This window comes from Odontesthes bonariensis, chromosome 12, assembly GCF_027942865.1.
Source record: "Odontesthes bonariensis isolate fOdoBon6 chromosome 12, fOdoBon6.hap1, whole genome shotgun sequence".
NCBI lineage: Eukaryota > Metazoa > Chordata > Actinopteri > Atheriniformes > Atherinopsidae > Odontesthes > Odontesthes bonariensis.
Genome location: NC_134517.1, coordinates 12,495,632 through 12,516,168, shown reverse-complemented (window position 1 = coordinate 12,516,168; position 20,537 = coordinate 12,495,632). Strand labels below are relative to the sequence as shown.

At 39.9% G+C, this 20,537-nt stretch overlaps 1 protein-coding gene across 1 annotated transcript in view; it reads left to right on the top strand.

The window, feature by feature from the left end:
* Nucleotides 1-19,999, top strand: part of trappc10 (trafficking protein particle complex subunit 10) — a 40,631-nt gene extending 20,632 nt beyond the window's left edge. The window contains exons 10-23 of the mRNA XM_075479106.1: nucleotides 222-298; nucleotides 476-567; nucleotides 983-1,123; nucleotides 2,081-2,190; nucleotides 2,805-3,337; nucleotides 3,512-3,653; nucleotides 4,816-4,974; nucleotides 5,251-5,480; nucleotides 7,301-7,401; nucleotides 7,720-7,843; nucleotides 8,748-8,912; nucleotides 9,134-9,314; nucleotides 14,328-14,522; nucleotides 17,691-19,999. Of these exons, the coding sequence (XP_075335221.1) occupies nucleotides 222-298; nucleotides 476-567; nucleotides 983-1,123; nucleotides 2,081-2,190; nucleotides 2,805-3,337; nucleotides 3,512-3,653; nucleotides 4,816-4,974; nucleotides 5,251-5,480; nucleotides 7,301-7,401; nucleotides 7,720-7,843; nucleotides 8,748-8,912; nucleotides 9,134-9,314; nucleotides 14,328-14,522; nucleotides 17,691-17,938 (2,498 nt within the window). The 3' untranslated portion in view covers nucleotides 17,939-19,999. The remainder of the gene's footprint in view (nucleotides 1-221; nucleotides 299-475; nucleotides 568-982; nucleotides 1,124-2,080; nucleotides 2,191-2,804; nucleotides 3,338-3,511; nucleotides 3,654-4,815; nucleotides 4,975-5,250; nucleotides 5,481-7,300; nucleotides 7,402-7,719; nucleotides 7,844-8,747; nucleotides 8,913-9,133; nucleotides 9,315-14,327; nucleotides 14,523-17,690) is intronic.
* The last annotated feature ends 538 nt before the right edge of the window (nucleotides 20,000-20,537 follow it).

Here is a 20,537-nt window from a genome sequence, read left to right as displayed (position 1 = left end):
TGTAAATACCTTTACAGCTAACATGAAGCAGGGCCTCTGTTGGTTTGTGCAGTTCTTTTAAGTCACTGTGTGCAGCGACCCTTAGCGTTGGAATTTCCATGTCAGTGACTGATTTGACAATTTTTTATGTTTGATATAAAGATAACTTAGGAAAAAAGTAACCAATAGCTTAACAAATCTACCTAAGTGGTTTTTAAATCTCTTCTTGTTTTCCTCCACAGTCAACAGTCTGCAGAGCCCTTACAAAAAGCTGAAAGAAGCTTTGTCGTCTGTTGAAGCTTTTGAAAGGCACTATCTTGTAAGTCTCTATCTTGCACTTACGGAAACAGCATGGTGTTGTATTTTAGTTGTTGGTAAAGTAGGAACTATTGCCCCACTTTTAATCAATATATTTTTTATGTAATGTCGTGGAAACAGTTGATATGATTTTCTTTTTCTGCTCATTTTCACTTTCTTTCCCATCACCAAATTTCAGGAACTCTCTCACGCTGCTATGGAAATGTACCAGGCCATTGGCCGGCTGAGGTCTGCCAGGCTGGTGGGGAAAAGTCTGGCGGAATTCTACATGTAAGGAAAAGTGAAACTGATGGGCCAGTTAGGATGCAGTCTCACATTTGTCTGAAAGATACAACAGATTAAAGTAGATTTAAGCGTAACCAGCCTAAAAGATTGGTGTTATTGAGTTTAAGGCAAAAACCACTGAAATGAAGTAAGGCAACATAAGATTTGTGGTTTCTAAATACATCTGCTGCAAAGATATCCACTCAGTGTCTGAAATTAAATTTCTCCTTATGCACAGGTAGGATTTTCTTTTCAACAACATCGCAACACAAATTTGTGCAGCATATTGCATTTCTAAGTCCATGATAACATATTTGAACAAGAATGCAAGATGATAGGATAGCAGTAATCTTTGGGCCTTTCTACAGGGGGAAGAAAAAAGGGTAATACTTTTATGTATATGTTTGTGTGTCTTTAAAAGGAGGAAGGGAGACCCTGAGCGGGCAGAAACCTTCTTACAAGAAGCTCTGAAGTCTTATGTATCCGAAGGGTGGCACCTCCCTGTGACCCACACCAGGAGACAGATTGCTGAGTGTCAGAAACTGCTGGGCAGAACCGAAGAGTATCCTTCCAATCACTGATGACAGCCATGTAACAAATATATACGTAACATTCACAATAACACTAACAGGAAACTGTAGTGTAACGTTTCCTCCTTGAGGCAGAATTGCTCCGTTTCCTTTTTTGATTCCAGCACCTTATATGCTGCACCGTAACTTAGAAGGGTTTTGAAGCATTCCCAAGAGAGTCAGTAGAGCAGATTTTACATCCGCCGAATACACACCAGGTGTATCTTTTTAACGTAATTGTACTTGAACTAGAAGTCACAAACAAGAGCAGTACAGAGAATATGGTATAACCAGTGGCATCAAGCAAGAAGTCAATTAAAACGGTATGTTAACCAATACAACTGTGTGTTGTGAATGTGGATTACGTAAATAGTTTAAAAACGCAAGGATTCAGTCTATGTAACGTGTTTACTATGACATGTTTTTTTTTGTCAAAGGACAAGGAAAGAATGAACTTGTAGTGGAAATTATCTGCAGTTTTTGGAGGAGAATTTGTGATTTTAGCCCAACTGCATGCAGCTTGTAAAAGCGGGCAGACGATACACTCCGTTTCTGATTACTCTGTGACATGGAAAATAAAAAAAACGCATCAGTGTAAACACAACACAGCAGCGTTCTGAGGAATCCTGGGGTAAGATGTTGTTTGAATTGCAAGTTTATTAACAAAATAAGTTTTATTGATAGAATCATTGCATAAACATAGTTATTAAGTTACATAAGTTGATAAATATTAAGTTATATACTAGTCGAAGCTTTTACAAATTAGAAAAGTCATCAGAAATATGTCTAAACTTTTGGTAAGTGATGTGGTCTTTTTAGTCGAGGTTAAAGCAAGCAGGGTCATCAACAATACAAAGAGAGTAAATAAGTGGTCTCTTTATTGGCTTCCAAATGTTGTGTCCACGTAGTAGCACACTCGAGTACTCAGTTTCCTTGACAGCCCACTACAGCTACTTGCAAACCAGTGCCTTGTTGGCAGGTGACGTGAATCTGCCCACAGAAGAGAGAAAACACTTTTGTCAGGAAATTCTCACCTTTGCTGGCAAATCTGGAGACCAATGTAAGAAACAATGTTTATTTCTGGTATGGGAAAGATTTAATGGGAAAAAAAAAACACCTTGCATACATTTTTCTGTATCTTGTCAGTCAGTGCTATCCAGGTGTCATTTAAATATTTTTTGGTTTGTTTCGTGCCCGTTTTGTCCTGTTTCTGCCTAAATTATGGATGTGGAAGATTTCCCACATGTAGAAGACACCACAGCTTGATGCTTTCATTCAAAATTGATCATAGGCAAGGCAAGTTTATTTGTATAGCACAATTCAACTACAAGGCAATTCAAAGTGCTTTACAGAGACATTAAAACAGTAGAAATAAAAAGCACGATTTAAATTTGAAACAAAAAAGAAAGAAATAAGAACAATAGATAAAATCAGTAGTAAAAATGTGATTAAGTTTTGAGCTTTATTCAAATGCAGCTGAAAATAGGTGTGTCTTCAACCTGGACTTAAATACACTGAGTGTTCCAGCTGATCTGAGGCTTTCTGGGAGTGTTTTCTGGGAGTTTCTATATAAAGGGCTATATAGCATCCATTTATCTGTGCTCAATCTGTGTGTGTTGTCAAGTTGTTCTTGTTGTCAAAAATGGTGAAAAACAAATGTTTCTGTTTCTCCAGCTCACAAAGTGACTCTCGGAATGAGTGTTTTCGCTCAGCTTACGAGGCTGCAGTTCCACCCAGCGACGGCCTCGGTGCACTCTGGAGCCGTCCTGCAGGTTGAGCTCACACTCAGATGTCTGATGCCCGTTTCCGTGCACATACAGCAACTAGCTGCTAGCATTCACTTTGACATGGATCATGGGGGGACTCGTATAAGGTCCAAAGGAGCTCAGAGACAAACAAACCCAGGGACAGTGGAGTTTAGCCAGGGTAACTCATCAGCGGGTCTTCACTCCTCGGCACCTGCTGCCCCTTCATTAGAGCTGGATGAAATTCAGGACAGGAGTCCTTCGGACAGTTCTCTCAATTCTACAGGAGTTGTGTGTAAAAACACTCACCTGCTAATGCGTCGCCTTGACAGCAGTTCACCACCGGACACCCCCAACTGTGTGAGCCCTCCCACTGTTGCCATGACGGAAGGAGCACAGATGCTGAAGGTGCAGGATGTAACACTGGAGCCTGGAAATAACAGCATCATCTTCACGGCACCAGTAAGACTCACAGCTGTTAAATTACATTTACTTTTTGAAATCATTTGAAAAGGTTTTAATTTACGCTTTCAAGCTCCAATTTTGCAATCTTTGACTTATAAAACATCCGTCTATTAGTCATACCTTTCAACTTTTGCTTCATCATTCTTGACCTTGTTCGGATTTTCTCTGTAGAGTGGGCAACCAGGTACTTACACATTGCGGCAGCTGTGCGCCACAGTTGGTGAAGTGCAGTTTGTCCAGTCTCATATCTACCCATCAGTCCGATATGAAGTGTATTCTCAGGAGCCCCAACTCACCGTGGAGCCATTCTCAGGTCTGAATTTACTTTTGAGTGGTAAAATATTAACCCAAAGGGCTGCTTTCATTTTTTTTTTTTTAAGCTGGGCAGGTGAAGTTAATTTCATGAAAACCTAAACTTGTATAAATATTTTTTATTTCTTTTGTCATTTAAAAATCCTGAGGATGAAAGCATTGGTAACAAAACCAAGGTTTCACTCCCGACTTTTCATAGGTTTTTCGTTTTTGGGGAAACTGGAAATGCAGCTGACACAAATTACGACAGTTTCTGAGGTTTCTTTAGCTAACAATGTTATGGACATTTTTTTTGTTTATTTTTAAGAAGGGGAAAATAACCCTGCACTCATGTTAGCAGCTCTTGAGTAGGAACTGTAACCATATTTAACTGTTAATGTACAAGTTTGAGTAACTTGTATTCTGAATGAACCTTCCTACATAAATTTTTACCTGTTTACTTCCAAAAATGCTTAATGAAAACATTTTAAATGTGGTTTAATTTTTCTTTAAAAAGGTACTTTAAGTTGTGATTAGAACACGCAACTTAAAATTCTAAATTTTAGACTTTTGTCAGTTGTTAACTCATTGGCTGCCAGCCATTTTCAGTTCATAGCCACCCATACTGCCAAGTGTTTTTCAGTATTTTGACTGATTTTCCAAGACCCACAGAAAAGTGTGTCTTATGACTATGTACACACCGAAATTACCAAAAGAAAGAGTAGACTCTCTTCTTTGATCAGGAAAAAAAAATTTGTTTCTACCATTTTCCGTCTTTTAGTAATAGACAGTAGAACATAGGTTGGTTTCACCAAAAACAGCTGTTTGATCCAAAAAATTGAGAAAACGAGCTCTTTTTTTTTTTTTTGTGCATAGTGGCACTGCTGCCACCTAGCGGGTAATTTTGCCAGTATATTCTCTGTTTAGTGTTTACAAGCCTAAGATTTAGCGATGAACTCCGCTAGATTGTCCCCCAGCCCGCTCCGTTAAAAACGCAGTTGACGTCTATAGACGTCAATGGCACCGAAAGAGTTGATGACAAGTTATTTCTTCTGCTTATGTAAATGAATGATTGATAATGGCATTTAACAGAAAATAAATGAAGGTTCACCAGCTTGCATCATCTGTGTTTATCCTACAGCTTGTGTACGTTTTGTTTAATGCATTTGTCTTTATGTCCTCAGAGCCTCTGTTAGCTGGTCTTCCTCAGATGGTGAAGTTCACTCTTCTAACGGGTTACTATGCTGTGAAGAAAGGAGATGCACTGCAGCTCAGCAACACAGACACCATGCCCATCCTGCCCTCCACCAGCTGCACTGCCCGCATCAGCAGCCCCACTGCTGGTCAGGAACTATATTTAATAAAAGAAATGATCAGTAACGCTTTAAGACAGAACTTGATCGAATTACTCTGACGTAATGATCCCCCATAAGTTAATGTCTAATGTGTGTTTGAAATGTGAATATGCATCTTCATGGCTGAGAAATCTGCCATTCCATCATAAAATGTATCTTTTGTAAACTGATTTTCTCCCAGTCACCCCCCTACAGAAAGCTGACCACAACACCTATAAACACGCTGGCTTATTGTTGTCTTTTCTGTCTTCATCATGTCATCAGAGTTGGTGGGTGAAAGCATCCTGTCCATCCAGTCCTCCGAAAAGGTGACCAGCATCAGCTTACCTGCCACCCCTCCCTACCACATGCTGGAGTTCCAGCTGGAGGTTTTGTGCATTATACCATCCGGGTTGGATCGGCCGGCCAATGAACGGTTAACAAATGGGGAGGTCCGCCATCGACCACGCAGTTACAGTCATCCTGATATACCAATGACCGCCATCGACCAAAGGGTAAAACAAACAAACTTTAATGCTTTTACAGCACATATGTCAAAGTCAAGGATCCGGCTCGCGAATTCATTATCTATGGCCCCCTGGATGATATTTAATTACTATTAGAACCGGCCCGCAGGCCACAGCTGCCCGCTGGTGTTTTGCACGCACCAACACTACATTCCCCACAATGCAACGGTACCCCGCGAAGTCACTGCAGTGCGCACAAGCGGCTTCATTATTCGTCAGCAGTCAGAGCAGAGATCAACTCTCAGCTACCCCCCTCCTCAAAAATGGCTAAACGTAAGGTGGACGCTGAGAACAGGGGGTTTCAAGCCAGGTGGGAGGCAGAGTACATGTTCACTGAGGTAATCAGGCTCAGCCTTATGCTGCGTGTACACCAAGAGCGACCTACGCTACCTGGTAGCGGAGGTAGCTGGAGAAGGTTCGCTTGAGAATTTGCTTTGGTAGCTTTGGTAGCTCGTGACGTCACATTTAGAATGTTCAGTTTTTAAAGGCCCCGCGGCTGTGCAGCACCCCCGCGGAAAAAAACATGAGGAAAGAGAGGGCAGGGACACGAATAAACGTGTTGTTATTTACAATTTGTTATACAAGATATACATCACGTTACAAATGATGTAAAACTACATTAGGTACACCTGAGAAGAGCAGGAATAGCAGAGGCAGCTGTGAAAAATAAACTAAATTCGACATTAAATCCGAAATAAAACTTAATTGCAGTGAGAAAGGTATGCGTGGGGTTACTACACTATTGTATTGAAGCACTCGACACGGCAATTGCAACAGTCTCAGGATTAAACGACTATTGTTTGGATAGGAAACAAAGTTTACACGTCTGTTTCTGCGAACCCTGCGGATTGTCGGACCCCTACAATCTGTGGATTGTCATTGGTTTTCGCCGAACCGCGTCATAGCTCATTACCATAAAGTTAGCTTGAGTTTAATCGCTGGAATCCGCTCAGGTAGCTCAGTTCTCTTCGCCACTGGCGAATCCGCTCTGGTCGCCCAGGTAGCTCACCCTCCATAGAGAAATAATGATTTCCGGCGCTCAGGTAGCGTAGGTCGCTCTTGGTGTACACGCAGCATTAGACAAGTGAGCATCACAGAGCAGTAACGTATTTTCAGTTTTTAATTCAGTTAAATTCTTACATTTGTTTCTACAAGACGTGATTTTTCTTTGAAGGAAGTATTGTTTTGTCTCTGTGCCATAGATTTTTGTATTTTATTTTATTTATTTATATTTAGTTTTCAGTTGAATGGACTCAGGGAAAACTGCAGATAAGAGTCATGAGAAAGACTACAACTGATTTGATTTATTTTTTTATTTTCTTATTTTACTATTTGAAAGCAGTGATCAGTAGGATCATAGAGCAGCACAGTAATGCATTTTCAGTTTATAATGCATGCACTTTTATTTATGCATTTATCTTGATATTAAGAAACATATTTTGTTTTTTTTGTCCTGCCCTTGGCTTGTAACAAATTAGTTTTTTTGGCCCTCTGTGTATTTGACTTTGACATCCCTGTTTAGAGGATGAGATGAGTTACAACTTATATGGACCGCGTTATGCAGCGATGGGGACATTTTACATATCATTCTGTGCAGCTGTGAGCCTTAGCTATATTCATTACTCGTCTATTTACATTTTTTTCTTTTTAGGGTTTACTTTCTTGAATATTTATGTTAGGTTTAGGACCGTTGGTCAAAACAACTGTTGAGGAAGTCATTTTTGATTCTTGGATATTGCAGTTTGGTGTTTTTTCTATTAAACTATCTGAGATTTTACGGAAAAGACTTTTCACGCATCTGTCCACAGATGTCCATTGACTGTCCGTGGTCGATCTACTCCACTCTGCTTGCCCTCACCTTCTACATACCCTTCAAGACCAAACACTCATTGCTTTCTGCTGGTAACAGGTGAGTCTCCCTCATCATAGAAATGTCTGTGTGCTTCACAAAAACTTCCACAGACACAGTCCTATTTTGTTTTCAACATTTCAAATAATTCCTATCAGAAATTCTGACGAATAGAAGTGAACATGGTTTTAATTACTGTACAAGATGTAATGTATGTATAACCTAACATTTGGAAACATCAGGATATACTGGAGAAAGATGGTCTTAAATGTGAAAACTTCATTGCTGTTGTATTCTAAATTAAGATTGCTTTCTTAAGCGCTGTCCCTCTCTTTCTCACTTTGACACGTCTGACCTGTGACTATTGACACTCCACAGAAAGTACATCCAAGTGTGTGTCGAGAATATGTCAGATGTCAGCTTTACACTGGCAGAGGTGAAGCTTAAAGAAAAGCAGCACGCATCATTGGAGCTACAGTCTCTCAACACTAAAACACATCAGGTAAGAAAGGGAAAAAATACAAAGAATGTAAAAAGTATTTTAAATCAGGATGTTGCACTCAAAGAAAATATACACACTTACAGTGTAAAATTGCTTGTGTTCAGACTATTTAATAAAGGGTTGAGCCTAACAGTAAAGCTCTTGATATACCGACTGATCTCTGTTCCATTTCTCATTTACATAGTGCGGTAGGGTAGTTACAAGAATCAATTGTTTACAGTCAACATTAGAGGCATTGAAATAGAAAATAAATTAAGTCTGCATCAGACAGTAATGTAGATAGTACACGGTAATTATAAACTTTCGTCAATCCGGCATTTGTAGTTTGTACTACCCGCTGCAGTGGCTAGAAGACTCAGTTTCACAATGTTAGCAGCAATAAAGTAAAATTCTTTTATTTGCCAATGAAAAGTATAAAGTTGTCATTTGCATCCATTTCTGTGTGGTGTTAAAAACGTCTTAAAAAGCATTTAATTTGATTTGGTGAATCCTGCAGGAGCCCTGGCTCCAAAGCTAGAAGATTGGTAGATGGACTGCATTTATACAGAGCTTTTTTTTTTTTTTAGTGTTGTTCAGTGTTTTGACTATTTAAAGTGCTTAATAAAGTGCACTTGCCACACTCACCCATTCTAACAAAGACATCGCAAATCTGTGAAATTACAAAAGACCTTTCTGTGGAAGCATTTTAAAAGAAATTTCAGAAATAAAGATACCAGAAAAGGGATCTGGGCATGCCTGTTTAAATGATCTTTCAGCAAATCAGTATTCTGTAATTGATATCAGTTTAACTTTTGGTGATGAGTAATTTGAAAACTTGTGTGTAACTTACAGACGTTTATTTTCTTTTAAAGAACATCAGAGCTACATCATCCATGACTTCTCTATGATGTACTTTTCTGTGTAGCTCCTTTGCAGTAAGCACAGTGTGTTCTGCTTGTGGGAGGTGAGGTGGAAGGATGACCTGCCCTCCTGTCTACAGTGTGTTTTCTCTGCCAACTTTTCTCCTCTTAACAAAGACCTCTCCGCCTTCAAACCCTTCCACTACCAGTTCCAGCTCGACAGAGTCACTGTAAGTCACTCAAATCTCCTCCCTCTTCTTTTCTTTTGGCTTTCTTCTGTATTCCCTCTCAGGATAGATTATGATAGGTCTTTAGGTGACATTTTATGTGTGGATTTTCGTTTGTTATACATTATATATAAAAATAAAAGCTTGTTTTTGAGATGTGTTTTTCATGTGACAATTCCTGCCACTATCTGAGACCATAGTAAACCTCTCTTTAATGCTGTCAGACATTGTACAGTGTGAGAGCCGAGATCTTGCCTCCTGTTGGTGAGCAGCACTGTCGCTCTGGTTTCCTCTGTGGACTAGAAGTGTCTATAACACGACTGACTGAACCTGCTGAGGGAGAAATAGCAGAGGACAGCAAGACTGAAACAGATGGCCTGAAAACCAACAAACTCATGTATGAAGGTATGTCATCGGCTGCATTTTCTTAAAGGAAGATGAGATGAGGTTTGGTATGAATGGGAATAGAATGCATGAGGATGATAGTAGATTTGTGTTAAACATCACTCAAAACCTTTTAAAATGTGATACAGATTATATGATTGCATAAGTGGAAATAAGTACTTAGTATAGTGTTCAAATGATTAAAATAAAAATCTTAGAAATTAATGGCCATAAATATGCAAAGAACAGCATAATTTAGAGGCCTTGAAATGCATCAGGGAAGAAAGAGAAGTGTGGTAAAAGAAGGGCAGTGTGGCAGCATCGATCAGTACTTTTTAAGAAGTCAATCGAGGAAGTCGGATGAAGTCCAGCGGCAGGTAGAAAACCGCAGTCTGAAGAATATCGATAACACAGCTACGGAGGAGGAGATTCTAAGAAGGGATGCAGCTGATACTGAGGTGAACAGGCCACTTTGAGAGAGAAATAAGGAGCAGAGAGCTAGAGTTAAGTGGCCTAGGGCATTACATTACGGTCATTTTGCAGACGCTTATATCCAAAGCGACTTACAATAAGTGTGTTCCACATCGGTAGGCAAAAGAACTTCAGGTCACAAGAAATCATAAGTGCATTTCCTTCCAAAACCAAACAGCTAAGAGAAAGGGCAAATAGCAACAAAGAATGGGAGGCAGTCAATAAAGATTTGTTGATAATATTAGATGGGTTAGGAGGAAATGCAAGCGATAGGCTAGAGAAGATGGGAGATATAATTTACTCCTATGGTGTAGAAAGATTTGAGGTGCAAGATAGAAAGAGGGTTGAAAGAGTACATTTAGTTAAGTCCAGACAACAAAAAGAGATGGAGATATTGGTTAAGGTAAGAAGAAATTTAAGAAAGCAGTGGAAAAGAGCTACAGTGGAAGACGGGGAGGAAATTAATGTTTTGTAGGAAGAATTGAGAGGCAGGCTAGCAATACTCAGAAGGGCTGAATATCTTAGGAAAAAGAGAAAGAAGAAAGAATATGTAAGGACTGTGTTTTACAGGGACCTGTTCAAGTTTGTTAAAGGATTGTTGAACCAGGAAAAGGGAGGGCAGCTTAAGGCAACAAAGTCAGAGGTGGAAGAATATCTAAGAAATACATTCAGATCTTGAGCAGTGTAGAGTAGTAGGCCTTCCACCTTACATGCCACCATTAGGAGAGATGGCTCATAAGATAGATGTTAGACCACCTAGGTGGAAAGAGGTTGAGGAGGAAGTCAAGCGTGCAAAGGCTTCGTCGGCCCCAGGGCCGAATGGAGTCCCCTACCGGGTTTATAAAAGTGCACCTGATATCCTAAAGTTTTTGTGGAGGCAATTAAGAATAGTTTGGGAGAAAATGTTTTTTCCCAGAGCATGGCGTAGGGCAGGAGGCGTTCTTATTCCAAAGGAGAAAGAGTCCTCAGACCTGAGTCGGTTCCGGATGATCTCTCTCCTAAATGTAGAGGGGAAGATTTTCTTTTGTATAGTTATACAGATTAGCTAGTTATTTCGAAAAGAATAGCTTTGTAGATACAACTGTGCAGAAGGCAGGAATTCCAGGTTTCGCAGGGTGTTTAGAGCACACTAGCATGATTTGGCATCAGATTCAGACGGCTAAGATTGAGAAAAAAAGACTAGCATGTTATATTTCTGGATGTAGCAAATGCATTTGGTTCAGTGCCCCGTAGCCTTATTTGGAAAGTGTTTGATTATTTTAGAGTGCCTGTAGTAGTTGTTAACAGTAGGAGCATATTTCCTGGATATTTAGACTGTTCCTAAGTACAGCAGGTTTCACAACAGGTTGGCAGAGGCTAGAAATAGGCATTATGGCAGGGTGTACGATTTCCCTATTAGCATTTACAATGGCCATGGAGATAATTATTAGAGCTTCCAAGTGGGTTGTAGGTGGAGAGAGACGTCGGGATGGCCTGCGCCTTACACCAATTAGGGCCTACATGGGTGAAATGACTTTGGTGACTACAACAGTGCCATGTATGAAGAGAATACTTGAGTGACTTAATAAAAATCTAAAGTGGGCTGGGATGAAAATCAATTCTACTAAGTCTAGTATCTCAATAAGTAGAGGGAAATTAAGTGATAGAAAGTTTGTAAAACTTTCCTCAGTTGATGTGGTCACTGTCTGTGTACGAGATTCCATTTGCTTTTGCAGAAAAAATGGAAAGATTAGTTAGCTTTTACATTAGGAAGTGGCTAGGTGTTCCTAGATGTTTAAGTACTGTGGCACTGTATGGGAAGGGCATACTCCAGCTCCTAGCATCTAGTCTAGTAGAGGAGTTTAAATGTACTAAAGTTGGGACAGAGCTTCTGTTAGCTGGGAGTAAAGATGTGGTAGTTAGTAAGGCGGTTCCAAACCCAACCAAGGGGAGGAAATGGAATCCAAAAATGGCAGCTCAGGAGGCAGAAGCAACTCTTAGACATACAGAGATTGTGGGTAATGTGCAAATAGGCCGTGGATGCTTGGGGCTTGGCCCAGGCAAACTGGTGTGGAGTAGGGCAGGTCCCAAGGAGAAGAGAAAGCTAGTTGTTGAACAGGTTCAATGGGAGGAAATTTTAAGGGGTACAAAGGCAGTGGCTCAGGCTAAGCCGGGATGGTGGTTAAAGACATGGTAGGTAATCCTGTTCAGAAACACATTTTGTAATACTGGGTGAAATGGTCCGTCTATCCTGAGAGAAATCTATACAAGATGTATTTAGAAAAAGGGACGAAAATAATCAGACCTCTGTGGCAGCTGCAGGACTGAGAAAAAGCTGACCAATCCGAGATCAGCGTCCCGCTGATCTCGGATTGGTCGCCTACAAAAAACCAATCAGATGCCTCTGCTTTCTGCCTACGCCCCCCTCTGCCGGCTCCCTGCTCCATGTGCGCATGCGGTTCCACCGGCTTTGGATGAAGCACTGACGGAATGGGGAGGGGGGGGTGGAGCTTAGAGGAGTGGACACTTTCGAATCTTGCTAGCTCTCTTGCTAGCTCTCTAGGATTACCTACCATAGCTTTAAATTGGAAAGGTGTAGAGAAGAAAAAGCTTAGTTGGAAAGAACTGTGGAGTATGGAGGAAAGGAGTATTAGATTTCTGATAGGGCCAACCTATGATGTATTGCCAACTTCCCAGAACCTAAAACTCTGGGTAAATGTTTGTTATGTTCAGGTACTGCAACTCTAAGGCATATTTTGTCAGGTTGTAAGGTTAGTCTGTCACAAGGCCAGTATATGTGGCAACATAACCAAGTATTAAGAAGCTTAGCTGCAGGTATTGAAGATAAACAAAGGCAGATAAATTTAGGAGGGTCTAAGCTGAAGAGAGTGGCAATTCAGTTTGTTCAAGAGGGGGAGAAAGTTAATATAACAATAAGGAGGTACGGCAGCTTAGTGGATACTTGTGATTGGGAGATTGTTCCCCAGGAAATAGCATCTACAAATCTAAGGCCTGATATAGTCTTGTGGTCTAGGAGTAGAATGAGAGTCTATTTCATAGACAGGGTGGCCGCGGGTCCTTAAAAAGTCTTAAAAAGTCTTAAAAAGTCGTAAATCAATTTTCCTGAAAATAAGACCTTAAAAAGTATTAAATTGGCTTAAATTCAGATTGCATGAGTCTTAAATATTTGTGAATAATTATTTTTGCTCTAAAGGAACAGTATTTTTTTAAAATATATTTACTTGATTTTATAAGCATTTGTTCATGGGACTTAAATGTTCTGAAAATATTGTAATAAATTTAATTTAGGACAGTGATGACACTTTTGTGATCTTTTCGCATGACACACATTTAGCCGATGTTCTTAAACTCAATTGTCATTTGTCATTTTACCATACTGTCAGTGTGTTTACTTGGAAATACTTTGTATTTCCATCGTACGTTTGGGCTTAAATTTCATTTAGAAGTGGTATTAAAAGGTCTTAAAAAGTCTTAATTTTAACTTGTTTATACCTGTATACACCCTTATAGAACTGACTGTTCCTTGGGAGGAATTAGTGGCAGAAGCATATGAAAGGAAAAAGCTTAGGTATGTGGAGTTGGGGGCAGAAGCAGAGCAGTGATGATGGAAAGTTAGGATATGTCCAGTGGAAGTAGGATGTAGAGGATTTGTTGCAAAGTCTGTTGTCTCATTGTTGAGGGAGCTGGGTATAAGTGGACAGAGTGTGAGGAAAATAGTGAAGGAAGTGTCAGATGAGGCAGTAAGGGCCAGTCAGTGGATTTGGATTAGAAGAAGCAATAGCAGCCGGGGTCCCAGCAGGGAGAGCACTTTGGGTAAACAGAGGCATTAGGGGAGTGACTCTGGGATGCCAGTGATCCCTCCTGGAGGTGCCGTGGCCCAACTAGACGAAACACTGATGAAAGGAGGTCCCCACCTGATGACCCCAATGACATGTTGGTCAGCACTGCTCACTGGTCTATATAGGGATTATAGGGAATTATTCACTGAGGCTGGTCCAATTTTTTTTTTTAGCACAAGTTTCTTGTGTTTACTTCAAATATCAGTGTTAAATGTAAAAAAAGGAAAAAAAAATAGTGCTGAGATGGTTTTGCTTAATTGACATGAATGAATTAGCAGCCATTTTAGTAATCAGTTGCCGAATTAAACGGATTCCCATCTAAAGTTTCTTCATCCTTTTTTCATTATAAGGCTTTGTTTATTCTCTTAACTCATAATTATTCAATCAATTCTGACTTTAATTATCATTTAGTTGAATAATGAACTGAAAATCATTTTAAAATAGAAATAAATTGAGGATGCAATGCCGCAGTGTTAAAGTCATCACCTTGCCATAAATGCAGACTTACTGAGACTTTCCATCAATTTTCCCAGACACTGAAATAATATTTAATTATAACAATGTATGAGTAGTGATCATTTTGTACATAGACTTGTTTGTGTCATAGAATGTGTCTACGTAAGAACTATGTTTTCAGCGTTCCTTGTAAATTCACTCAAAAAAACAAACAAATCCTCACTTATTTATGGCTTTAATTCCTGTATGCATGTTTGTGTGTCCACAGTGGCTGACAGCAGCAGTAACTGGGCGGTTTGTGGGAAGAGTTCAGGAATGGTGTCGATGCCTACGAAGGCCAACGCCACGCACAAGGTTCAGATTGAGGTGATGCCTCTGTTCGCAGGACACCTGCCCTTCCCCAAGATCAAAGTGCTCAAGTACCTGCCTCACACCGCCGCAGTGGCCATTCAGCCAGACCCTGGTAAATACACCTGAATGTAAAGGCACACACACATTCACATATTTGTATGTGTTTAGTAAAGAGATGGGGACTTAAGGCCAGAGCACTCTGGTGCTGAACTAAACGTGTCAATCGTTGCCACCTCTGGAAAAAATACATTTTTCAGTTAAACCCGCTCCATGCAAGTAGATCTTGGCTCCTGTCCTGTAGCTCTCCTTCTATAATGCTGTATTTCTTTTTTTTTTTTTTTTTTGAGGTGATGCTTATGGTAATATTGAAAAATAACCAGAACTATACAACCCAAAGTCCTACAGGAACATACATTTGCTGTTCAGATAAATCAAATATATTTATCCACCTATTTTTTATAATTAATGTCTGGATGGGGCTGAAAACATGTCTATAGTCAACATGTTGTTGTTTGATACAAATTATTTAGTAATGTAAATGTAATGTTAAATCACTGTTGATTTTACACTTATGCTAGCTGCTGACATAAAGTGGTACTTTAATTGTTCTTTGGCTAATAAGATCTAAAGTGTAGGAACATTAAGAATAAGAATTCCTTTATTCGTCCCACAGTGGGGGAATTTTAACGTTACAGCAGCAGTACCAAGAGATAAACATAAAAATATCAAAATAGTAAAAAGAATTAAATAACAATATAGAACATATATACATACGTATATATACAGTTTTAATTTACACCCTTGCACATTGGAAATATTTCTGGTGGTATATTATTGCACATGGATGTAATAACTACCTAGTGACTGTGTGGTCTACTGGGAGCACTGCTGGTTGTGAAGTCTTGACAGTTGCAGGAAGGAAGGACTGGCTCCTTCCTTCCTTCACACACTTCGGGTGAAACAGTCTGTCGCTGAAGGAGCTCTCCAGAGCTGTTACAGTCCGCTGCATGGGATGGGAGTCATTCTCCCTCATGGATTACAGCTTAGCCATCATCGTCCTCTCTCCTTCCACCTTCACTGAGTCGAGGGGGCATCCCAGGACAGAGCTGGCCTTCTTGATCAGTTTATCAAGTCTCTTCCTTTCAGCCGTCGAGATGCTGCTCCCCCAGCAGACCACTCCATACAAGATGGTTTATGCCACCACAGTGTCATAGAAGGTCTTTAGGAATGTCCCCTGCACTCCAAAAGACATCAGTCTCCTGAGCAGGTAGAGTCTGCTCTGGTCTTTCTTATAGCACCAGTTCTTTAGTTTTCCTCCCGTTGACCTGGAGGCGTTTCTGCTGGCACCAGTCCACAAAGTCCTGCCTGAGTTTCCTGCACTCCTTGTTGTCCTCATTAGCGAGGCCGACGATTGCAGAGTCACCGGAGAACTTCTGCAGGTGACAAGTGGTCATGTTGTAGGAAAAGTATACAGTATAAAGGATGAAGAGGAACGGAGCCTGGACCGTTCCCTGCGAGGCCCCTGAACTGCAGACAGATACATCAGACACACAGTCCCGGGTCATCACGTACTGCGGACATTCGGTGAGGTAATCCAAAATCCAGTACGTGAGGTGATGGTCCACCCCGGTGTTCTCCAGCTTGTCCCTCAGGAAGTGCAGGTTGTATGGTGTTGAAAGCACTGGAGGAATCAAAGAACATGATCTTCACAGTACTTCCACTACTTCCAGTACTTTTCTCCAGGATACAAATATTTGGTATTTGAATAGCTCTCCAACATCGAGAGAGTTTGATGTTGGAGGAAGATAACAGCGTCGTCCAATCCGATGCCAGGCTGGTAGGCAAACTGCAGTGGAATCCGACGATGGGCGAAGATTGTCAAGGACCAGCCACTCCAGTATTCACATTCCATTTATACTAATATTATATTCTGGCTCTGTGTCATCAGAAAACAACTGACAGTGTTCTGCTGCTTTGAAGACATGACATCACTGATTTAAATAAAAAAAATTCAAATTATGTGGAACTTGTAATTTAAGTCACCCCAACCAATGATTGGTGTGGTCAGATGCGGCAACAACGTTTCTTCCTGTTGGTGATAGTGGTGGCACTTGATGCACGTCGTATGATGCACCACAGCAGTGAGCCACGAGTGTGTTTTTGGCTTTAAACCAACTGTTAAACAAAAGGGGAAGCTACACAAAATGACATGTGTAAACATCAGGTGCGAGCCTTTAAATCTGTCTGGAATTCTCGGAAAAGATATTGTAAAGTAAAGAATAACACAATTTATAATCAATGTAAACATAGTGAAAACTGTAAGGGTCCATTACAAACCTGCGCAGTGTTTTCAGCAACACTGAAAAAGAGAAGACCTCTGACTGAACCATTTCTGTACAAACTATGCAACAAAACACAGCTTTAACTTTATCTTGTTAATAGATGTGTCAGAGATGGGCTTTTTGATCACGATGTGACACCTTTTATTCATAGACCTATTGGACTGTTTGTCAGTGCATGTTCAGATATCAACAATACTGCTGCAGTAGCTTGGTGGTTATGATCAGAACTGAAGTGGAAGAAAAGATTTCTGAAAAAAAAAAGTGGAAAAAAATATTAACATATGGTATTTTGGGGATCATTTTAGAAGGGGACAAAAATGGCCCTTTTCAGAAATTAAGGAGTTTTTTTTTTTTTTTTTTAAATCGGGCATAACAAAAAAATAAAAAATCAATGTTGTTGCTAATCATTGACATATCCCAGACCATAATTATCCCTACTCAATAATTCCACTTTGCATTCCATATTTTGAAAATACTGGCATAAAGGCTTAAAATTTGGGCTGAAAAGTTCAAATTGGCATCTAAAGGGTTAATTTTTATGAAAATAATTGAAAACTTGGTAGTTATGATCAGAACTGAAGTGGAATAAAAGATTTATGAAAACAAAAGTGGAAAAAAATATTAATATATGATGTTTTTAGGTCGTTTTAAAAGGGGACAAAATTGTCCCTTTTCAGAAATTAAGGAGTTTTTTTTCTACACAATGAAAAATTGCATTGTATATGATGTGTGTTTGAAATTTGAAAAAATGCACAACTGGACCAAATATGATGAGTATCACTATCTACAGTGTGAAATTAGAGGAGAAAGTACACCCCAAGTGGACAAAAATGTCCCCTATCAGGGATTAGGGTTAAGGAGACGGGCTAGGGTTAAGCAGGGGGCCTGTAGTTTTAGTGTATAAGAGTCTTAAGTTGTTTATTTCGTGCCACCCACAGACAGCTGCGTGGAGAACGACAGTCTGTCGCTGCTGGACAAGACACTGGACGACCAGGGAGACACGGCAAGCATCCGCAGCCGGGGCAGTGTCCACTCGGTGGGGAGCGTTGACCAGCAGCAGAAGGGCATAGCCATGCCGCGTCTGGAGCCCTTCAGCCCCGGACAGGTGTTCAACCACAGCCACGGCCAGCAGATCCTGGTTCTGCCCGCAACTGACGACCACATCATGGAGGTCAACGCTACATGACCCTGGTGTTTAGATTGTCTGCACTCTTCTTGTAGGACTTAGCCCAGTCTCTGGATGGACTCTGCTGAGCTCTGAGGCTGATCAGGTCAAACATTAGTCCATGTTTAAGACTGCTGCAGGTTGCCCGTATGGACTCATCCCTAAGCATGAAACTTTCACATCACTGAAGATATTAGTGAAGAGCCAACAACAACTGCAGATACATTTTATGAAAAATAATAATAATAATTTGCCATACTTTGTATATAGTTATTGAATGGATTTATAGATATAAATATATGAAAATATATATGGACTGATCAATCAGATCTGCGCCTATTGTGCAATTTTGAACTGAAGAAAAAAAACAAAACAAAACAAAAAAAAACACTCCTGATTGTCCCACAATGCACCAAAGCCCTAGATGTGAGTACGCCTGCCTCAATCGGCTACTGAAGTACTGTAAGTTTGAATGAGTGCGATGAGCTGTAAATGCTGTTCTGAGCCTCTTGAGTGGTTTATATATTTGAGACTTTTGCCATGATGATAATAAGTTACAGAATCAACTGTTTTTTGGGGTTTTTTCAATTAAAGTAGGCAGTCAAGAATATCTAATTACTTCTGCCCAGCCAGTCCCATATATAATCCCTCCAAGTGTATATTAAAGCAGGATGGAATCAGACTACATGACATCAGCATGATAATGCTAAACCTGACAGGAGTTAGGCGCCTGGAATGACACTCTTCTATTTTAAAATTGTGAAAGAAAACCCTGGTGTAATCTGGGATATCCACCGAGTTTCAAACTATAGTGTGTTGCCTAAAGATGTCTCGGTGGACCTGGATGCACCTTTCTCTGCACAGCTGCTGGCGAATGAGTAAAGAGGTGAGTCGTTAGGAGTTTCTTAACCAACCGTTTGCCAGTTATGGCATGTAAGGTGGCACGTTTAATTTTTCACAGTCCTACTTGCAGTCTATGCCATGAGTATTGACGATTATAATCACCTGATCTGACAGCAGTGAACATCCTGAAAAACCAAACTATTGTGTAGTCTAATCCTGATCATCACTTTTTTTCCAACAGCTTTGGTGTTGTCATGTGAGGTGGAGTTCAGTCTCTCCTTGTTTTAAGCAGCATAGAAGAAGAACAGATAGAAGGGAGATGTGCTACATTTTGAACGAGTAAAGGTAGTGTTAAACAAATTTTGGTGCTTGCTGGTTATTATTCAAGTGCTAGATCCTGTTTGTCTTGCGTGTTGAAGACTATAACCTTTGCCAGTACTTTTTTTTTGTGTGTTTTTCTTTTTATATATATTTTTTGGCTTAAATTGTGGAAATCTTTGAATAAGATGGTGACGATTAGAAAGAAAAACTTTTTTTTTTTTTTTTTTTTTTAATGCATCTCCACCTTCTCTAAAGTGGACTAAATATCCATTTTAGTCTTAAGATTTTTTTTTACCTGCAGGATTGAAAAGTCTTTCATTCTGGATATGTCTTCCGTTAAGCAGAACGATTTATTAAGGAACTCTTTTGTTTTAACAAAAAACACTCATCGCGGCAAACATTGGCACAAAACTCTCATATAGAAACCCAGTAACGACATAAGAGGCTTAGACCGAGTGTATGTGTTTGTTCCGTTTCTCTTCTGCTGTGGTCCTGCGTGCGGACGAGGGGCTGTGTTTCTGTACGAGTGTGCACGATCAGATGTGACTTACATCAGAATCTGCCAGTGCACATTATTGTCATATCTGTTGTCAGTGGATTGTTGATATACAGTGCTGTGTGTGCATATTTATTCTGAGTGTGTGTGTGTGTGTGTGTGTGTGTGTGTGTGTGTGTGCGCGTGAGTTGCCAAATCTGTATTCGAGCTATGCACACATACTGCTGATGTTGAAAGATTGAGAATTTTGAACTGATTCATTCATGTATTTGATAGGATGAATGCTGGCCACCCCACCTCATGTGTTACTACTACAGCGTCCTGCTCTTCTTTCACCACTGTATATATTGATCTGTAAATAATGATTCAAATCAAAATCATCTTTGATTGCCAACTATATTAAAAAAAATCAATGGAACTGACTAGATGCGAGTTGAATATTAATTATATATATATATGTACACCAGCAACATTGTTGGTTATTTTCTGAGAGGACTCTCCTGACCTCAGTAGTTATGTAATTATTATCAGCAAATAATTGTTATTGCTCCATATAAAAAAATGCATTTCTAACACCGTCATTTGTCACACTGTTTCAAGTGAAGTGAAGAAAACCTTTTTTTTTGTCTTAAGTAAATAGTAATATTTAAATAGAACATCAGCACTTTTATTTCTTTTGAAATCACAAATACATTCAGTGACCTCAATTATATTATTATTCAGACGTGTTACAGATTCGCCTGAGCTGTATTGATCGCAGAATTGTAAGCAAACATTTTCAAAAAGTTTCCTGTAAGAAGGAGCATCCTGACAGCGTTCATATTTGGGATCTGATCACCCAGGACACACCACGCTACCATCAGGTCGACAGAGATAGAAAATGCGTAGCTCTAAACTCTACAGGAGGGCTCATAGATATTTCTGAGGTGTCACAAGATGCTAAAGAAAAAGATGAATAAA